This window comes from Suncus etruscus, chromosome 12 (genome assembly GCF_024139225.1).
Source record: "Suncus etruscus isolate mSunEtr1 chromosome 12, mSunEtr1.pri.cur, whole genome shotgun sequence".
Lineage (NCBI taxonomy): Eukaryota > Metazoa > Chordata > Mammalia > Eulipotyphla > Soricidae > Suncus > Suncus etruscus.
The window spans coordinates 92,597,573-92,619,069 of NC_064859.1; the positions used below are offsets into that span (position 1 = coordinate 92,597,573).

The 21,497-nt window shown below is 43.4% G+C and overlaps 2 protein-coding genes across 2 annotated transcripts in view; one reads left to right on the top strand and one right to left on the bottom strand.

The window, feature by feature from the left end:
* Positions 1 to 3,865, bottom strand: part of RBKS (ribokinase) — a 93,216-nt gene extending 89,351 nt beyond the window's left edge. Inside the window, exon 1 of the mRNA XM_049784210.1 lies at positions 3,745 to 3,865. Coding sequence (XP_049640167.1) covers positions 3,745 to 3,836 — 92 coding nt within the window. The 5' untranslated portion in view covers positions 3,837 to 3,865. The remainder of the gene's footprint in view (positions 1 to 3,744) is intronic.
* A 387-nt stretch (positions 3,866 to 4,252) lies between these two features.
* The window catches only part of BABAM2 (BRISC and BRCA1 A complex member 2), a 448,631-nt gene continuing 431,386 nt past the window's right edge, over positions 4,253 to 21,497 (top strand). Inside the window, 2 exon segments of the mRNA XM_049784238.1 lie at positions 4,253 to 4,396; positions 9,110 to 9,362. Coding sequence (XP_049640195.1) covers positions 9,235 to 9,362 — 128 coding nt within the window. The 5' untranslated portion in view covers positions 4,253 to 4,396; positions 9,110 to 9,234.

Below are 21,497 nucleotides of genomic sequence, written 5' to 3' on the forward strand. Positions count from 1 at the left end.
TATGATCAATACAGGTGGGTATTGCTTACTATTTGTGTAGTTGGATAAGCTAATGGTCTGAAAAAAATTAGGGCAATGGGCTTACTATTTATAGCGGATTAACATTAAAGCAGGCAAAGAAGTTGCTCATGGATGGAATTACCAGTATTTGGCATGCAGACACATTGAAAATGACTTGGGCCTGGATGCTGCCCAAGAGCGCCTAGTTACTACAGTAATTTTGTTTCTACAGTGACTGTTACAGTCTAGGCCTGGGTGTCCAGGCTAATTACAGCTAAGCATAGGTACTTCAGGACTCTGCCCTTTCTTTCTTTTGAATTTTGGGTCACACCTGGCAATGCTTGTGGCTGTTTCTGGCTTTGTATACCAAATGATGCCAAGGATCAAACCCAGGCGTCTCATGAGCTCAGAGGCTCTCAACCTTATTTCTTTAAATCTGGAAAGGATCAGATCTTTAACTGGGCCACCCAGGGTTTTCTTTTGGGAGGGATGAGGGTGTGGCACATCTGGCAAGGTTTAAGGATCACTCTTGGTGGGCTTGGGGGGGCATATGGGATGTTGGAGATCGAATCCAGGTTGGCCGCATGCAAGGCAAGTGCCCTATCTGCTTGATTATATTGCTCCAGTCTTTAAAGTGATTTTTCTTACTGGTTTACAAAGTGGATATTTCACATATGGACAGACTTTAAGTTCTTAAAATGCAGACTTAAGTACAATAAATATAGAGTAGGAGAAGAATGATAAAAAAGGCAAAGGTTGAGAAACCTGGCTCCAGCCCTGGGCCACTACATTTTGACTGCGTGATTTTGGGTGATTCCCTGAACTTGTTATTTCATCTGTAAAACATTGAAGATGGACTGACAGCTACCAAGGTTTCTTCGAGCTTGGGGAGTACAGTCTACATGGTTTTGGGGCCACAGCTGGCTATGCTCCGGGATCACTTTTGTTGAGGTACCCATATGTGATGCTGAAGATCAGAGGTGGCTTGACTGACTGCAAGAAAGATAAATGCCTTACTTGCTATTATTTACACTTCATTTAACCTTAATCATCTCCTTCCAACATTTATTTTGGGGCCATATTTGGCATACTTAGGTCTTATTCCTGGCTTTGTGCTTAGGAATCTCTCCTGGTGGTGCTTGGGGGAACCATACGGGATGCCAGAGATTGAACTCGGGTCGGCTGCGTGCAAGGCAAATGCCTTACCTGCTGTGTTATAGAGTTCTTCTCCTTCAAAATATTCATATCCTAGTTCTTATAATTATATTATGTATATATGTGTGGGAGTAAAGTTGAGCTACATTGAACTAAGGGGATTATCCTGAACTATGAGGTCAATATAATCAGAAGGCTTCTTAAAATGTGGAAAAAGGGAGAAGAGTAGCATCAGTGTGGATGCCAGGTGAGAGACTGGAGAGACCACTGATGACTTTGAAGATGGAAAGGACTGGGGCCAAAGTGGTGGTGCAAGCGGTAGGGCGTCTGCCTTGCATGTGCTAATCTAGGACAGACCATAGTTTAATCCCCCAGCATCCCATAAAGTCCCCCTAGCCAGGAGCAATATCTGAGCTCAGAGCCAGGAGTAACCCCTGAGTGTCACTGGGTATGTCCCCATCCCCCCCAAAAAAGAAAGATGGAAAGGACTTATCAACTAAAGGAATCATCAAGAAGCTTAATTCTCTCCTACAGCCCTCAGAAAGAAATACTGCCTCATTGATATCTTGATTTTAGCTTAACATGACTTTTAATCTCCAGAATTCTGAGTTTTATTACATTTGTACGATTAAGTCATTAGTTTCCTATTGGAACTGTCAGATTACAAATCTTGTACTAAAAGGAAATTAATCAGGCTTATCAGAGATGCAGGGTTTAAAGTACAAACTATCTAAGTACAGTACAGGACTTGATAGAATGCATCAGAAGTAATCAAGAGATTATGAAATGATTATAGTAAATTTATAGCAATTACTGGCAGCTACAGGGAATAAAATTTTTACCAATGACACATGTTAATAGGATGCCAGGGATATAACCCGAGTCAGCTGCATGCAAGGCAAGTGCCTTAGCCATACTACTGCCCTGGCCCCAATACTAGATATTTTATGGAGGAGAAAAAGTGGCAAGAGTAATTAGAAAGAGGACCTAAAACCAAAGTGTTTATTCTGGATCTGTTATTTTATTTGTTTAAACGAATAAAAGGCAAGGATAAGTCACTGAACTTCTCTGTCACTAACATACACTTTTAAAATCTGGACAGATGCTAATATGGGCCTCTAAATATCTTCTCACAATTTAAAGAGTATTCATGTTAGAATGTACCAGCATTAACTCTAAAGGCTGCCATCAAGTTCCAATGCAAGCCCTGAATTCCTTAACAATAAGATGACTGAATTGTAACTCTAATAGTTGAACATAAGAAAACTCACCCTCATTTCCTGGTAAACGTATGAATGTAGACATGGCAAAGTACATTTCTTTTTTTCTTTTCATCTGGAGGCTTACCAGGTGTATGGGCTACACCTGATAGTACCCTGCAGCCCAAGTGATGCTGGGAATCAAAAGCAGGGTTGACCACATGCAAGGCTAAGGGCCTTACAACCTGCACTCTCTCTCCAAAGGCTTATGACTCAATTTTCAATGGAAAAATTCCTAAAATGTAACATCCTATATTTATATAAAACGTGACAAGAGTAATCACCAGTAATATGAATTGCTCCAGTGGCCTAAGAGAAAGTGCTTTAGATAGTAGTAAGCAGACTATGACCTGCAGGCTTTTACTGCAAGTCTTTGTACTTAGGCTCCAGCCCAAAAGACTTTGTATCTCCAGTGAGTAGGGCACCTGCCTCATACATGAACTCTCAGGCTCAATCCTTCACACCCTACAAAGACCCCTGAGCACTCCTGGGTATGGACCCCAAACCAAAAACCAAAGTAAAATATTAAAAGTTATGTTTTAAGGGATCTTAACAACAACAACAACAACAACAACAAAACACAAAGTGCCATCCTAGATTATATGCCTGCAATGGCAGGTAAGGTTACTATGCGGGCTCTCTATAAAGGTTTGCTGATTCTTTTTCTAGTAAAATTTGTTGTGTTTTGGACCACACCTGGCAATGCTCAACGGTTACTCCTGCCTCCACACTCAGGAATCACTCTGCAATCACTACTAGTGGTACTTAAGGAACCATATAGGACATTGGGAATCAAACCTGGGTTGCCTGTGTGCAAAGCAAATGTCCTACTCGCTGTACTATGACGACTAAACAGTTTGAAGGTCAATATATAATCATATTTTCCCTGGTCTCTGCCATTCTTTGAAAGCAGGCTGTGGGGCAGGCCAGGAATGACTATAGTAGGCCAGTTCCACTTCATTTATTGAGACAGAATAACAGCATATCTGCAAAAGCTAGTCAACACCCTTAGAAGTAATCTGAAGAGTGGGATGATCTTGGATTTAAAAACCAAAAAGAATAAATTATATATATATATATATATATATATATATATATATATATATTTAACACATACAGCTATTAGAAACAGAAAACTGCATTTCCAAAGGCCCGTTTGTCCCTCTCCCAGTCCTTACTCGTGGTTTCCCAGTTTGCATGGATTCCTTCCCTCCATAAGTTTTTGCATCCTTGGGAGGAAAGAAGGGTGGGAAGGGAGTGGAGCTCATCGTCGGGGCTCCCTGCACCCTGAGTCCCTTGCAACCCGCTCAGATTCGAGCCCCCAACTGACCTGACCAGGTCGGTCATGCAGGAACCCACCACCACTACCGCCGCCTCTGCCTCTTCCTGCCCCTGCAGGCCTGGCTCCCCTGCAGCCGCCATGTTTCAGCCCCAGAGCTCTGTCACTAGCAGGCACCCTTTGACCCTTGCCCTTTGCCCTTTGTCCCTTGCCCGACCCTGGCCGCTCCAGAATGACGCGGGCCTTGCAGTCGCCGAGGCCGGGTCGTCCACTAAGATGCCTGATAGAAACCCTCCCGCCCACTCCCCTCACTTTCCTCCACGAATTAATCCCCCGCGTTTTCCCCCGTCTCAGAACCCCCGAACTGCTGGGCATAACCAGGGCCTCGCATGGCCGTCACGAGTCAGGCGCGCGGGGAGGGTCTTTCAGGCACCCACTCGGACACCTCTTTTTTCGGCGCGGCGCGGCCTCTCGGGAGCGCGCACGCTGGCCTGCGTCCGGGCCCTCCTGGCCTCTTGGGCTTCCGGGAGCGCGCACGTCGCCCGGCTTCCCGGGCTCGCCTAGGGTAGGGTGGGACCCGCGGGGCGCGCACGCACGGGGCCGCGATGCGCGCGCAGGTCGGTGCGTCGGTCGGGGGCGCGCTTCGGGAAAACCTTGTCTTCCCCCCACGTAGTGGCTGGTTCCCGATCGGGCCTAGTTCCAGGTACCTGGACCGGGGCTTGGTGCGGGGGAGGTTGGAGCCCGAGGATCTTGGTTGCAGTGCTCCAGGGGGAATCTCCTTTCTGCAGAGAGAACCTCGCTTGTGCACATCATGCTGGTGACCCTCCAGAGCCACCCCCTTCCAGTGCTCACTCTCTTTTCTTCCTAAGTCTCTCTAGGAAAAGGAACCCCACATTTGGCAGAAAGTGGGGGGACCTGCTCCCCCTTTTATTGGGGGGTTTCTCTAGAATGAGATGAGGTGTGCATTCCTTTGGATCTAAACTTTACATTTTTATATTTTTTCAATTTTTTTTTATTTAGACAATTTGATTACAAACATGATTGGAGTTGGGGTTCAGTCCTATAGAGAACACCGCCCCTTCATTAAATTAAAAACATTTTTTGGGGGGGATGAACTTGGCCTCTTTGGAACATAGTGCTTCTCCCTCACCCCCAGTGTAACTTCCCTCCTGAGCTGCATGACGTGGGGGTGACGCAGCAGGATGCCACACCCCCTTTCCTTTCCATGACGTCAGCAGGGGCACATGGTTTCCGTGTGTGTCACCGCATCTTAATATTAGGACAGAATCAGGAGCATCCTGTAGACGTCTTTGTAACACCCCCTCACCCTTTCCAGGCCACACAAATCAGAGCATCTTATTTATGTCACCCTGGTTGAGGGGGAAGGAGTTCCCCTAGAAATAGAGCATTTCTAAGTTTTCCTTCTGAAATGTCAAAAGTAGGAAATGTCAGTTTGCACAACTTGGCTTTTCAGAGTGCTTGGCCACTGGGAACTCTTACTCTATCGATAGGAGGTGCAAAAGGTAAACCACTGTCTGTGTCTGGGTGCAGGAGAATGTGAGTGGGTGATTCACCTTTTTATTTTTTGTGGCCCCAGTTCACAAGGACTGCACCAAAGGCCTTGAGTGAATTTTGGTTTTGAAGTCGGCTTTCCCTCTCCCCACTTCTTTAGAGCACTCAGAACTGCTCACAGTTGAAACAGATTTTTTTTTTTAACACTGCTTAAGATCATGAACTGTCAGAAAAAAAAAAATCCTCCCCAAAACACAATATTAGTTAGGGTTGTTCTGGAAACAAAGAGAGAAATTCATTTCTTTGGGTGTCATTCTAAGGTCATGCCAATTGCTGCATCGGAATGGGTGACTGTCACCTTTTGTTAGTTTGGTTTCTGCATCCCTTTTGTTCCTTGATGGTTTGAGGAGGGGATTCCCCTCTTACCCTGGCCAGCTTGAGCGGTGGTGGATTTGGTTTCCATTTGTACAGAGGCCATTGGTTTCGAAGCAGGGCTTTTTGTTTGAATTTTCTAAGTTCTAGGGTTCTAAAAAAATGTAACTTCACTTTGATGTTTTTCTCTAATGATTGAAACCATAAAATGTGTGAGAAGAAAGGTGATTCTAGTGAACCATCAGGAGGAAGATCTCTGGATTTGAATTTAGTCTTTTGTTGGCTAGTTTTGGGACTTTGGTCAAGTTACCTGATCTTGTTGGACTTCTGTCATAGCTGTGATGTGGGAACAGTGCTGCTGTTCACCAGAGAACAGGGTTGTGGAGCAGGGACGTAAAAGAAAATGATAGAGGCGGGTAATGTAGGGCTCAAAATTCTGGGTGTCTAGGATGCGTTTATTTTGTTAGCCTTTGCTGTAGAAATGAGGCCAAATAATAGAGATGGTAAAAAGCATGAAAGAATTATTTTGTCCCATCCCAGGGAAGTATTTTTTTTGCATATTATCAGGTTAAAAACATACTTTCAGGGGCCAGAGCAATTGCATAGTGGTAGGGCGTTTGCCTTGCATGTGGCTCACCTGGGACGGACCCGGGTTCGATTCCTGGCATCCCATATGGTCCCCTGAGCCTGCCAGGGATGATTTCTGAGCCCAGAGCCAGGAGTAACCTCTGAGCACTGCCGGGTGTGTCCCAACTTCTTTCCCCCAAATAAATAAAAACATTCTTTTAGTAGCTTGACATCTGTGGGTAAAGTGCAGGAGATGGTGCAGATGTCTGAGTGACTACTTTGCAAACAAGTGTCTGGGTCTTCCCCAGTGCTGTGTTTTTCCAGCGTGGATTTCCCAAACCCAAGCACCTGAGCATCAACCCTCCACCCCACCAAATAAACTTTGGGGAGCAAGAGAAATAGCACAGAGGTAGGGCATTTGCGTTGCACACAGCCAATCTGGAATGGACAGTGGTTTGAATCCTGGCATCCTATATGGTCCCCTGAGCCTGCCAGGGGTGATTTCTGAGCACAGAGCCAGGAGGAACCCCTGAGCATCGCTGGGTGTGACCCCCAAAACAAACAAACAAACAAAACACACACACACAAACTTTAGAACAATAGTGTATTAGAAAAAAACAAGTTTCAAAATGATAATGTTTCAGAATACTGTGTAAGGACAAATTATGAAAGATCCATTATACCTGTTAATTGTGAATTTTCCTACCTGAACTTCTCTGAGTTAAGAATATCAACCTCAGTTATGTATATGGAGTTTAGGTGTAGAGTGATAGTGTTCTAGGAATGTATGTGATTTTGCTGATGGCTAAAACATTGCATTTCATGTTTATACCTTTGGATCACGTTGCAGTGGTGGAGGGTGAGGTCATCTGGTGAGAGGTGAGAAGAAAAGCTTGTTATCCACTTGCAGAAAGGACAGGTGATTTGTGTCAGAGTTTGTTCTGCCATAAGGTATACCTGGGGGTCATCACTATTGGATTACAGGGTTATTACTGTTTTTAAAGGTCAAGGCAGTCCTGTTTTTCACTCTCTAGAGCAATAGAAACAGACCCAATTTCATTTTTTTTTTTTTTTGTATTGGAAGGGACCTATATCTCACATGCCATCATACATAAAAACTAGACCCAGAGCTCCATTTGCTTGTGATTTGAACTTGCAGAAAGTCAGTTTGCCTTTTGAGGTGGGATTATCCTTTCAGCTGAGGAAGAAAATGATCATTTAAATTGACTTCTTCACCTTTGGAAGTAGAAGCTTTCACTTAGAAATTTGTGATGAGGAATTAGGTACTCTCTCCCTCCACCCCATGGGTTTCCAAGTCATTTAGATGTGATTTATTGGTTGTGCCTTTGTATTTGCAATTGTCAGAACTTCCTAGTGCTTTAAAGTAAAAGACTTTTCGATCCGTCTTGGTTAATAACTGGCTTAATAACTGACTGCATAAGTGTATGCTTTCATGATTTCATTACTTCGAATTTTGTTCTGTTCCTTAGATTGTCTAATGCCAAAATTTTTGGGGGCGTGCTATCTTCTCTTTATGCACACTAAATATTCCTCAAGCTTGCATCTTCCTATGAAGCACTATTTTAGTGGGTGTTTAGTGTTTGCTGGTATTTTTGTCAAATGCTTTAAAGGGGTCAACCCATAAAGGAGTTCCATACAGTTCCTGTAGGAGAGAGATTATGAAGCATGAAGTTTCTCTAACACTGTGAAGGGGGCAGTTATTTAGAAAGATATCTGATGGGGCCAGAGTGGTGGCATAGTAGTAGGGCATTTGCCTTGTATGCGGTTGACCCAGGACAGACCGTGGTTCGATCGATCCTCCAGCATCCCATATGGTCCCCTAAGCCAGGATTGATTTCTGAATGTAGAGCCAGGAGTACCAGAGCGTCACTGGGTGTGGCCCAAAAGCCAAAAAAAAAAAAAAAAAAAAAAAAAGAAGAATTCAGTCCTTACGGTTCCCTAACTGTGTGTCACCCTTAAGTGTGACCCAAAAATCAAAAACTAAAAAAAAAAAAAAAAAAAAAAAAAAAGATATTGGAAGTTACTATTCAAGCAGATTATGTTTGTGCTAGAATAGTAAGTATATTTTATGGGGCTAATTTGGGCCACATCTGGTGGCAGTGCTCATATGTTATTCCTGGCTCGTTCTGGTCCCTAGAATTAGTTTATATTTTATTTTATTTTTGTTTGTTTTTTTTTAATTTTTTTATTTTGGGGCCACATCTGGCAGCATCCAGAGGTTGCTCTTGACTCTGTGCTCAGAAATCACTCCTGGCGGGCTTTGGGGACATATAGGATGCCGGTGCTTGAACCCCAGTACTTCCCAGGTCGGCCATGTGCAAGGCAAATGCCCTATCACTGTGCTATCGCTTTAGCTTTTAAAATAGTTTACATTTTAAGTGAAGTTCCTCCTCTTTGTGGAAACACAGAGGGAGGGATTTCTGTCCTAGTGGTTAATAAATTTTGCGTATTATGTAGAGATAATGGTCAGTGAAGGCAGCCTGGGTCCTCAATTAATCAAGTGTATTGTTGGGGCCAGAGAAATAGTACAGGAGGTAGGACCTATGGGTCTTGCATGTGGCTGTAAATCTGGTTGGAATCCTTAGAATGAAAGCTCAAGAAGTCTTATGTGACCACAGGGATTCAAACCAGAATATGTGGATTCAGACCAGTCACATATGACTTCTTGAGCTCTGATGCATGTGACTGTCCCTCCTCCCCCCATAAAAAAAGAAGAGTAAAAAGTGAAAAGAAGCCTTTTCCCAGACAGTAAGGGACAGTTCAATAGTGTAACAGTGCAGAAAGCAATCTTTGGAAAGGAGGAGGGGACTGGATTTTAAGAATTGTCATTATAATTGATTTGGGTATAAGCTCAGGAGAGCTGGAAGATTTCTCCCAGCCCCAAACCCCCATCACTGGGGAAAGTTGTGGAAAAAGGTCTGAAACAAGATTCTTATTTCCACAGGAGAAACTTCTGTGGGTGTCCCGGCAGCTCTCAGGAAGCTTGTTGGACTGTCTGTCATTGCTTGGAAGACTGCTCAGCATTGAATCCCTTCCGTTTCCAGTGGCGATTTACAGGTCAAGTTAAAAATGTCCCCGGAAGTGGCCTTGAACCGAATTTCTCCAATGCTCTCCCCATTCATATCCAGTGTCGTCCGCAATGGAAAAGTGGGGCTGGATGCTACGAACTGCCTAAGGATAACTGACTTGAAATCTGGGTGAGTATCAGAACTATTCCACGAATACATCTCAGCCAGTTGGAGCCTTCCTTCCCTTTCTCCCAACTTCCTAAAACAGTCCAGCACTAGAATTCATCCTGATGATACTACATGTTGACCTTGTTGGTTTTGTTCACTTGTTGTTATTTTGCCACACATCATTGTATTGGGCACCATTCTTTGCCTGAAGACCGAAATGTTCATGACTTTGGGGGTTATCTCTTAATAGGGTACCTGGTGGTTTTCAGCAAGTGTGTTTTGCATTCATTGATTTGTGTCCTGCCCTTTGATATTCGGCAAGTTCTAGGAGAATTGGAAGATCAAAAAATTGTGGTGACATCACTTGATGCTAAATTCTCCAAAGAGGAAAATTATATACTAACTAGCCAGAATGAGTCATTTGGCACAAAGGGGTTGAAATGGTTAGATCTCACACCTTGAAATGTTCTTTTAAAATAACCCAGCTTTTTACTTTGAAATAATTTTAGAATGACAGAAGTGACAGAATTACAGAGTTTACCAAAATACTCCAGAAAATTAAAATTGTTACAGTACTGTCATTTGTCATAGAAGCCTTATTTTTGAGTTATGCTAGATTTTTCCATGAATGTCCTTTTTCTGGCCCAGGATCCAATCTTAAATGTAAATTGAATTTAGTTCTCGTGACAATTTATTTATTTTTGTCTTTGCCAATTTTGATTTGAATCACTGTTAGATATTCACTTGTTCATGATTGAGTTTCAATTATATGATGTTCCAACACCTATTCCTTCATCATTTACTTTTCCCACCACCAAGGTCCCCAGTTTTTCCATGTATAAGCCAATTTCATGACTTCATTATTTTTCTTATGGCTGTATAGTATTCCATTGCATTGCTGAACCATAGTTTCTTTCTCTACTCACCTGTTCTTGTGCTCTTGGGTTGCTTCCAGATTCTGGCTATTGAGAATAGTGCTGCATTGAAACATAGGAGTGTACTTTTGTGACTTAACTATCCCTAATTGGTGAGAGTCCTTGTCTGTATTTGTCTTTCATACACTTGACACTTGGCTGGCTTGTTATTTTGGAAATTTTCTCTTGAAGTCAATTATGGGCCCTTTTAACTCCCTCCTTTTTTTTTTTTTTTTTTTTTTTTATTATCCTTTTAGAGGGATTGAGAGAATGAATGAGTTCGATGTTTTTTCAGAGAAGTTGCTTAGGTTTGGTGTGCAGTGGTTTGGACTTGAAGAATGCTGATTGATCAGCTAGTTTATTGATTAAATTCTGTTTCTAATCCTGTTAGTGATTCTGTTAGACTTGTTTATACAATTGAGAATAGGCTCCTTGACAAATGAATTAAAATAAAAAAAATAACAAAACAATCAATAAAATAAATTGGATCACTGCGTTTACTCTGGAAGATGAAATGTAAATTGGAATCCGTAGGGATCTGTAGGGACCCACAGGTCACATTTTGAGATCTATTCCGTGAGCCTGTTGTATATTTATCAGCTTTCTACCCTGTGTTAAGTTGATCCCAGCTGTTTGTAAGAGGCCATATTTTTGTCATTTTGAGTGACCATCTTGACCTTGAAGTGGTTTGAGTGTTCCCCTCTCTGGAACATTGCCTTGCCCTGACAGTAGAACAGAACTAGCGGACCACAACCTGTAGCCACCAAAGTCTTAATCATTTTTCAGCCTAGCCCAGTGACTCAACCCTACTGGCACACGCCTCTGTGTGGGGCATCTGCTCTGACATCTCCACCCACAACTACCTGTTGCAATTTTGGTCCATGTTTCAGAATTTCATTACCAAGTTAAAAATAGACCACTGTGTTCTCTTGAATACCAAGTAGAAGAGTTCTGAAAGACAAACTCTGTGAGGCAGAAGGTGTGTTAGTCTTGGCTGGACATTTTATTACTTGTTTTGTGGCTATACCCATTGGTGCTTAGGGGTTAATCTTGGTTCTGAACTCAGGGATCACTCCTGGTGGTGCTCAGGGGGTCATATGAAATGCTGGGGACTGAATCCAGCTCTGCTGTCTGCAAGGCAAATGCCCTCCCTGCTGTGCTCTGGCTTTGGCCCATCTGCTGGCCCATTCTTGGTTGACTTGCTTTGTCCCTGGAGAGATGCGCTGTCTTGGACAGCAGTTTGATTTTCAAGATGGCAAGTTTATTTAGTATTTAATAATTAGCTTCACTTCTCCATTTCATTTTTTTTTTTCTTTGGCTTCATTTATATAAAAAAAATTTCTTTTTGTCCTCCCAAGCAGTGCTTGGGGAGTTCCAGGGCCACTTCTGGTGATTCTTTGCCAGTGGAACTGGATGGGTGAAGTCCAGGCTTGTGGCTTGGTGCTACTCAGGCCCTGATATGCCGGGGACCAGCCACACCCCAGCTGGAACTGCTGGGGTGTGGGGAAATTGTCATGCTGGGCATTGAACCAGGTCAGGGAACATGTCCTGTTTATGGACCTCACTTGGTTTGCTGGATTTTAATTTGATCTTTCTCCCTTTGCCTGGTGCATATCTCTACGCTCTGTTACGTATGACTTTCTCTTTGGGCAATATGTGGATTTATTTTTGAGAAGCTTACGAAGATGATATATGCTGTATATGACCTTCTGCCGTGTGTGTTTTGCTTTGTTTTTAGTCCATGGGATGCATCTGTCTGACTTCTTAGGGCCTAGTTCTGTCATAGCTCTGCTATATCTTACTCTGTTGTATGTCTTGGCCCTTAATTTTTTTTTGGGGGGGAGGAGGGCCACATCTGGTGATGCTGCTCAGGAGTTACTCCTTGGCTCTCACTCAGAAATTACTCCTGGGGGGACCATATGGAATGTGGGGGACTGTACCTGGGTCAGCTGCATGCAGAGCAAATGCCCTGCCCACTGTGCTATCACTCTGACCGACCTCCAACACCCTTAATTTTTATGTCTTCTTTCTCTTTTTTTGGGTGGTCACACTCGGAGGAGCTCAGGAGTTACTCCTGGCTCTGCTCTCAGAAATCACTCCTGGCAGGCTTGGGGTTCGATAGGGATGCTGGAAAATGAACCACCCACCCTCTGTCCTGGGTCTGCCCTGTACAAGGCAAACACCCTACTGCTGTGCTATCTCTCCGACTCCTATCTTCTTCTTTTGATTGATTTTAATGTTGTACATTTCCTTTCACCGAAGTGCCACATGGTCATTTTCTACCTTTGCACAGGAAAGGCAGTGTCTTAGAAATTTTTTCTGTCTGGCTCCTTCTTTAAGCTGGATTTTTTTTTTTTAAACTAGTGATTGTAAAAGCAATTGAGTTCCCCCCTACATTTGAAAGTGAATGAAAGTAGAATGGAAGCAGTCAGAATGTATCCCACCTGCTAGGAATAGGCTCTTGTTTTATGAATTTCTTTTTCTTTTTCTTTCTTTCTTTCTTTTTTTTTTTTTTTGTTTTTTTTGTTTTTTTGGGTCACACCACTCAGGGGTTACTCCTGGCTCTATGCTCAGAAATCACTCCTGGCTGGTTCAGGGGGGATCATATGGAATGCCGGGATTTGAACCACTTTCCATTCTGGGTTGGCTGTGTGCAAGGAAAACACCCTACTGCTGGGCTATCTCTCTGGACTCTATGAATTTTTTGTTTCAGTTAAATGGGTATTTATACTAGGCCACAGTATAAAGTATGAATGAAATCCTCACAAATATTTGAAGCTATTCTTCTAGAGAATTCTTTCAGGAACAGAGTTGCTAGCTTATGAGGTATATGTGTTTCTTATTTTATTAGGCATTGCCTAATACGAAATGAGTAAGAGTTCCCTTTAATTCTGTAGAATCAATTATACTTTATATTATCAAACTTAATTTTTTTATCAACTTAATGGGAGTGACAGTGGTATGCAATTCTGATTTTAATTTTTATTTTTCTGATGACTGATATGATTAAGAATCTTTTATAACTTGATTGATTGATTAGTTTCTGGGCCACACCCAGCGGTGCTCAGGGGTTACTCCTAGCTCTGCACTCAGAAATTGCCCCTGGTAGGTTGGGGGCCCACATGGGATGCTGGGAATCGAACTGGGTCCCTCCCAAGTTGGCCACATGCAAGACAAACGCCCCACTGCTCTGCTATCTCTCTAGCCCCACGATTATGAATCTTTTTGTATGCTTGTTGGTACTTTAGATTTCTTGGGGGGGAGGGGTGTATTTCTTTGCTCATATTTTAAGTGGATTGTCTTTCTTTTGGTAGGGTTTTAAGTATTCTGTATGGATTGCGGATGCAAACTTTTAGATGGCTGTATGTATTGCAAATATTTGGATTCAGTTGGTGGCTTATATTCTTCCCTTGGCATCTTTGCTGATCATTTTAATGATGTCACCTTCGTCAGTCTTTACTTTTTTAACTTGTGTGTATCAGAGAGAGGGAACACACACACACACACACACACACACACACACACACACACACACACACATTTTTTTTTGTGGGGGGTCATACCCAGCAGTGCTCAGGGGTTACTCCTGGCTCTATGCTCAGAAATCGCTCCTGGCAAGCTCAGGGGACCATGTGGAGTGCCGGGATTCGAACCATCGACCTTCTGCATGCAAGGCAAACACCTTACCTCCATGCTATCTCTCTGGCCCCAAGAGGGAATTTTTTTGGGGGGGGTTCTGGGGTCACACCCGGCAGCGCTCAGGGGTTACTCCTGGCTCTACGCTCAGAAATTGTTCCTGGCTGGCTTAGGGGACCATATGAGATGCTGGGATGCACGCTTTACCTCCATGCTATCTCTCCGGCCCCAGAGAGAGAATATTTTAAGAAATTTTTGTACATTCTCCGGTGATGAATGTGGTGCTGTGGCATTTTATTTCAAGATCATTCAATACTACTGTAAATCATGGTGTCTTCAAAAAAAGGTAAAACTATGTTCTGTCCTAGACAAAGGTTAGGTAGCTTTCTAATTTCCTTTTTTCTTTCAGTAGAAATTAATATTTTTCTCTCAGCACATAGATAGAGATAAAATTTGTTTCCCAATGTGGATAATCAACTATTCCAACATCAGTTATTGAGAAGGCCACGTTTGGTCCAGATACAGTCATGCTATTCTGTCATGACGTTAAAATGATGTCACAGGTACAGTTTCTCCACTTGTTGCTTTTGTCCATCAACCCTGGTGTCCTTGTATCAATTCTACTGTGCTGTTGAAATTCTAGAATGCTACAGTAATGGGTAGGAAAAATGGTCCTCATACATCTGGGTCTAATTCTTAAAAGTTGTCTTGCTTAAGGGGGAAAAATGGAGTTGGAGAGATTGGGCTCTTGCCTTGCATTTGGCTAACCTGGGTTCAATCCTCAGCGTCTATATGATCCCTTGAGCCCCCACCAGGAATCCTGAATGAAGAGCCAGGAGTCAGCCAGAGTGTTCTGAGCATTGCCTGGTTATGGCTTAAAAATAGTAGAAAAAATCCCAACAATCCCCAAAACAAAAAACCCAAAAAAACTAAAACTAAAGGAGGCTGCAGAGATAACCCAGTAGTTCAGTGCATGGGTGTTATATGTGTTGAAAGCCTGGAACTGATTCTCAGTACCACATGTGATTCTCAGAGTACCTCCAGGAGTGGCCCATGAGCCTGTCTGGGGGTGGCTTAGCCCTTCCTGCCTTGCCTCTTATGAACAGTTGCTTAGGACTAGGGAGAATGCATGACCCTGAATTTGATCATCAGCATATGTTCCCCCCCCCCACACACAAAGACATCCATACACCCCTCTCACATATACACAGACATGCGTTCTCCCTCCAACACACACATACAACTGAGTGAAGCCCCCAGCACTTTCAGGAATGTCTCTTTTCCAAAAGGTATTGCTTGATCCTATTTATTATCCCAAGTACCTTTTGGTAACCTCATGCAAACGCCACAAATTGTGGTTTTTGGATCCGTCACTTTAGTTAACCTCGTCGGGCCTTTTGAACTCTTTGAGCAACCCTGGATGGAGGCTTCCTGGCCAGGGTTAGTTGATGATTGGTGGGGGGGGAGCGGGCCGAAAGTGGGGCTGCAATCCATGAGAGATGAGAATAATTCAGTGGGTGGAGTTGGGGAATTGGATGCGGAGAGGGAACAGCGTGTGCAGGAAAGGAAGAAGCTCTTTTGCTTCCAGGATGGATGTGGCCAACCGGGCTTGATGGAACAGGGAAGTGAGAGCGGAAATGAGAGTCAAAAGACAGTTAAGGGCCAGAGTAGCTGGCAGCTTTTTTTTCTTTTTTTTTTTTTTTAATCAAATTTTGTATTCTTGGCTGTCTACATCAGTTAAAGCAGGAGGCTCTCATATGTGAATTTGGGGACCTGGAGAGAGAGAGAGAGGGGACAGAGGGTAGGGCAGATGCCTTGCACGGGTGCAAGAAGGTTTGATTCCCACTTCCACATAGGGTCCTCAAGCATTGTCTGAGTGCAGAGTCAGGATTAAACCCTGAGCACTGCTGGGTGTGGCCCCCAAACAAGAATAAAAACAAAACAAAACAAAACAAAAGGGAGTTTGGGATGGGCAAGGTGATTGCATGTTAGAACTCTGTGAGTCTTAGATTCAATTCCTGGCTCCAAAAGAGGAAAGAATAGAAATTTATTTGGGCAGAGGCAGGTTTGTCATATGGTCTGATCAGGCCACAGTCAGACTTTTCATAATTATCAGATTCACGATCTGGGGGTACCAGATATAAAACCAGGGCAGAGACAACTGGCACACCCAAGGCAAGGATCTTACTTCTTGTACTATCTCCCTGGTCTCATCTTCTCCCTCAGACTCTGATCGCCCATTTTGAATATTTGAATTTTTGCTTTGGAGAGGCCATATCCACAGTGGTGCTCAGGGCTTACTCCTGGCTCATTCCTTTTCTCGGGGGACCATAGGTGATGTTCTGGATTGAACTGGGGATGGCTGTGTGCAGGGCAAAAGCCTGTTTTATGCCTTCTGTCCTGAACTCTTTATTTTCAAGTTAGCATTTCACCGGATTATGATGTTAGGCAGCTTAGTTGGATCAGATGGGCATTTGAGAACCAGGTCCTTGGGAGATGCATGTGATACAGAGGAACTGGCTGATAGGACCCAGGTGAGCTAAGCAAACTAGACACTAGGTAACATGTTGCACAAGTCAGAAGTCAGAATTGACAAGGACAGAGAGAACCAGAAATTCCTGGTTTGCTTTTTTTGGGGTAATTTCCTGTCATTGCTCACTGTCTTGATATCACTGGGTATAGAGACCCACTGAGCAGACCTGATGATACTGGGAGTCCTCAGGAATTATAATAGTGTCATGGAAATAACGTTCAACAGTTTAACTCTTTTTGGTGCTTTTGAAATGCTGCCTCCCCCTTTTCTATTTTGTACCTAGGATTTGGGGACACAGTTAAAGGTGGTGTGAATTGGTCTTGAGCCAGAGGATTTTTTTTTTTGTTTGTTTTGTTTTTGTTTTTGCAGGTTTTTTTTTGTTTTTGTTTTTGGGTCACACCTGGCAGTGTTCAGGGGTAACTCCTGGCTCTGTGCTCAGAAATTGCTCCTGGCAGGCATTGGGGACCATATGGGATGCTGGGATTCGAATCACCATCCATCCTGGATCAGCTGCGTGCATGGCAAACGTCCTACTACTGTGTTATTGCTCCAGCCCTAGCCAGGGGATTTTGAACTCACTCACATGGAGACTCATTGGGAGCCCAGTTTCTTCTACCTCCAACTCCCAGATATTCTGGGGTGGTAGAAGCACTCAGCTGCCAGTTAGTTTTGCCTCAGAATCCGGTGGTCTTGGGCTCTGTCTGACTTGATTTCAGGGAGACTTAGTTTGGTGTAGGAGAATTGTTGAGGGAGGCAGGGAGTCAAGACTGGTTGAGGAAAAAGACTCGAAAACTCATTGAATCTATTCCTAGCTCTGCTTTTTATTGTTCAAGGAAACAAACAAACAAAAAATCACCCTCCTTGTTAATCTGTGGAGTCTGCAGAGTTCTTTAAGACAGGAGGATCAGCGTAGTCTCCTTATTGCATTTTAATAGGCACATGCATTTGTACTAGGCTCCTAATTCACTTCTCTTCCTCAGCTGCAGTCTGGGTAGGAGTGAGTGCTAAAGGACACTGGTGTCTGCTGGAATTGGCCTCATTGTGGCTTCCATGTGGCTCGAATAATCCTAGTCTTTGGTGTCAAGGTCTTAAGAAATAATTTCATAACCATCTTTCCCAGGGACAGATTTCCTTGAGTTTTTTAGTTATCATCCTTTCTAATGGCATGCTATGAAAGCTGTTTTTTTTCCCCATTGATCTTGCTTCTCTTTGAAAAATAAGACTTTTTAGTTTTTGCTTTTCTTATAAAAGGTTTATTTATTTATTTTTTTTATCTTGGCCAACTTATTGATGAGAGAGCTAGTGAAAGTTTGGAATACACTTTGATGTTCCACAGGTAAGGGAGATTTCATGCTGTCAGAAAATTGCATTTGAATTTGTAAGATGACTTTAATTTAAAAAAGATTTCAAAATCTATTGTGTGATAGCACAATAGTAGGGCATTTGCTTTGTATGCAGCTGACCCAGGACAGACTTGGGTTTGATTCCCGGCATCCTATATGGTACCCCAAACCTGCCAGGAGCAATTTCTGTACACAGAACCAGGAGTAACCTGGTTACTGAATGCCACCGCCGAGTGTGGGCCAAAATCCCAAAAAACCAACAAAACAAAACAAAACAAAAAATAAAAATAAAAATAAGACTTCGAGGGAATGGAGGGACTATATAGCTGGTTAGGATGCCCACATTGCATGCAGTTGATTGAGGTTCAATCCCTGGCACTACCTCTAATCCCTTGAGCATGACCTGGAGTGATCCCTAAGCACAACCAGTATGGCTCCCAAACCTAAATACAGTAAATGAATGAATATCAATGGGAAATCTCCACCGGGAGATGATTTGTAGCATGCACCTAGCCCACGGCTCACACTTGAAAAGTGGTTTCATGAAAAGGATTTGCGATGTGGGGCTCAGTAGAGGAGAAACGCCAAACCTCTGGAGTGGTAATTCCCCATTCCTCCCTTCCCTCCCTTTTCCTCCTGGCTACCAACATTTTGTTTGCTTCCTGTGCATTTGGCTTCAAGTACCTCATGTAAGTAGAATTAGGTTGTACTTTTTCCATAGTGATTAGCTTGGTAGACTTAGTGTCATTCTCCAGGGTTTTTGTGTTTGTGGGTGCTGGGGATTGAACCCAGGTCCTCACATTGACAGAGCACACATGCTTCCTCTTAATTGCGTCCTGGCTCCTGTCATCAAGGTTTATCCTTGCCATAGGACGGATTGGAATTTGCTTTTTACTAATTCCTTTGATCACTGTCCTACTAGATCTGAAATATATATATATATATATATATATATATATATATAGAGAGAGAGAGAGAGAGAGAGAGAGAGAGAGAGAGAGAGAGAGAGAGGAGAGAGTGTGTGGTGTGTGTGCATGCGTGCATGTGTGCGCAGTGAGTGTTGGGGGTGGGGAGGGGCCTCTTGACCATATCTCAGCCCCAAAACTGACTGTGCCCCCTTTTCTAAAAAGATTGGAGAAGCGAAACTAGCATAGTGGGTAAGGTGCTTGCCTTGCAAGTGGCCGACTCCGGTTTGACCCCTTGGGTCACCACAGATGGTCCCCTGAACCCACTAGGAATGATCCTTAAGCATAGAGCCAGGAGTCAATTCTGAGCACCACTGGTGTGCCCCCCCTAACCCCCCCCCAAAAAAACAACAACAACAACCCAGAACCAAAAGGCTGGAAAAACTCTGCACTGAAATCCAGGCTGAGTTTTATATATTTAGCTCCCTTCAGTGCAGAAGGCAACAGAGTGTTGGATCTGCCGCCCAGAGTGGAAGGAAGCCTTTTAATTGAGGATTCATGACCCAGATTGATTTGGGCCCCTGATTATTCATTGTTGTTATTGCCCTGTTAATGATGTAGCCGGGCGACCTCCAGCCGCTCTCTCCAAAAGCTGAGACTGTCCCAGAATAACTCTTCTCCTTTCGAATTGCCATCAGCGTGCCAGGACTTTGCAAGATACCATCACTTTTAATCCATCTAATCAGCCGATGAGGTCACTGTGGGTCTAGAAAACTGAAGGGACTTGTTCCAGGCCGTTCCCTGGAAAGTGGGTGCTTCTTTGTGTGTTCCTGATGGGATTGATGTTATTGTCTCGCCCCCCCCACCCCCAAGCTTTCATGTGTAGGTGTTTGCCTTCCGCTTCTTCCATGTCATGGTTCGTTTCCCCCTAGTCTGGCCTCAAACTCAGCACCCAGTTTAGCTCAGTAGCAACCGAGGTGGGAATCTGTGAAGATTCTTGGAAACTGAGCTCCTGGCTTGACTTCTGGGGCCAAGAGGCTGTAGAACGAAGCCGGGAAGCCAGGTTCTGAGCCCTTCTCTTGCCTCTGTTAGGGTGAAACCTGTGGATTTCTCAGAAAAGTCTACTCTTTTTTTTTTTTTGGTTTTTGGTTTTTGGGCCACACCTGGTGATGCTCAGAGGTTACTCCTAGCTCTGTGCTCAGAAATCATTCCTGGCTCAGGGGATCATATGGGATGCTGGGGGATCGAACCCAGGTCCTTTCTGGGTCAGCCATGTGCAAAGCAAACGTCCTATCGCTGTTCTATTGCTCTTGCCCCAGAAAAGTCTATTCTTCAGCCTGTAGATGGATAGTCTGTTGCAGCAGTGAGGCTGTCTGGGGGACTAGTGAGACTGGTAAGTTCTGAGGTACTTGGCCAATCAAAGTGGAGGACAGACTAGATCAGCTTATTTGTATGTATAGTATTTTCCCATTTTAATGTGCCTACAAACAAGGAACAATGCCACGTGGCATTATCAGAGCATATGGGCGGCCCCTCTTTATTGACTTAAGTTATTTTGTCTTGTGACTCCCTCCCCTAACATTCCCCTTATTTAAGAGTCAGCAACTCGACATTGCAAATCTTGGCTGAAAGTATCTCATTTTTGGGATTGTAGAATGACTTCCAATATAGCACTGCATGCTTAATTTTTACTAAGTATTAGTATTTGTCATATTTTGGTGTGATTGAAATTTTTCAGGTTTGCCATAGACCTTTTATATAAGCATATTTATTATATCTATTTTGGTACTTATTTATATAAGAGATCAAAAAATGTGTAAGCCAGAAGAGGATTCTAGGTATTGAAATAGTTCAGATGAAGAACAACTGGGGTCGTTTAGCAAATGGTGGAGGGAACAAGTCTTTTTAATTTAAGCTCTAGCCCCATAGCCAGGGACCTCTGAGATGGAAAACTGAGTTGTACTATTTTTTCAGATTCTAGAGATAAAAGTTGAAGTGTGTTTCAAGATTGGGTGACCCCCTCTGAAACTGGGCGGGTAGATGAGTTTTCTATAGCTTCTTAGAAGGAAGGAATGAATCCAAGCATTATGGTGGAGTTACCTCTGGATGTCAGTGAAGTGACATTATAGGTGTTGGGCTGAAAGCCATCTTGGATGATGGAGCTGAGCCATACAGGGACCAGTTATAGATGCTACTATCAATTTAGCAGTCATCCGGAAAGGCCTAAATTATCAGTTCTTATTTCTGTAACAGGGAACCCAAGGCGAATGGAGAGATTTGGGAATATCAAATAGTATTTTATCTTTCCTTCCAAGGACTTTTTAGATGTATCTGCAGAGAAATGTTTCTCAACTGCCTTTGGTGAAATAATCAGAGTTGAAAGAGATTTCTGGGAGTGGACAAGAGTGCACACTTTGCATTCAGGAAAACTGCTTTGATTTGACCTGGTCTCCTAAGCACCTCCAGGAATGTCTCCCAACAGTAATGACAATAACAAAGCAAAACTAAAGCCAAAGCAGAGATTGGGAGCTAAGTGGTCAGGAGCATAGGCAGGACCTATGACATGGGTTTGAACCCTGGTACCAGAAGTACCCAGAGCACTGCTGGGTGTAGCCCTGGATGTTGATTAGTTTTTCTGGACTGATTAACCTCACAGTGAACTGTCTGGCCCCCTGGGCTGAATGTTGCTGGGGGGGTCCCCCCTCTCACTCCATGCTTCCCCAAACCAAATGAAAGAGATTTTCAATCTATCTGCAACTAAGAATTTGGTAACATGTAGTCACAATAAATTACTAGTAAAATGAAATACAAGACCTGGCCTTTTA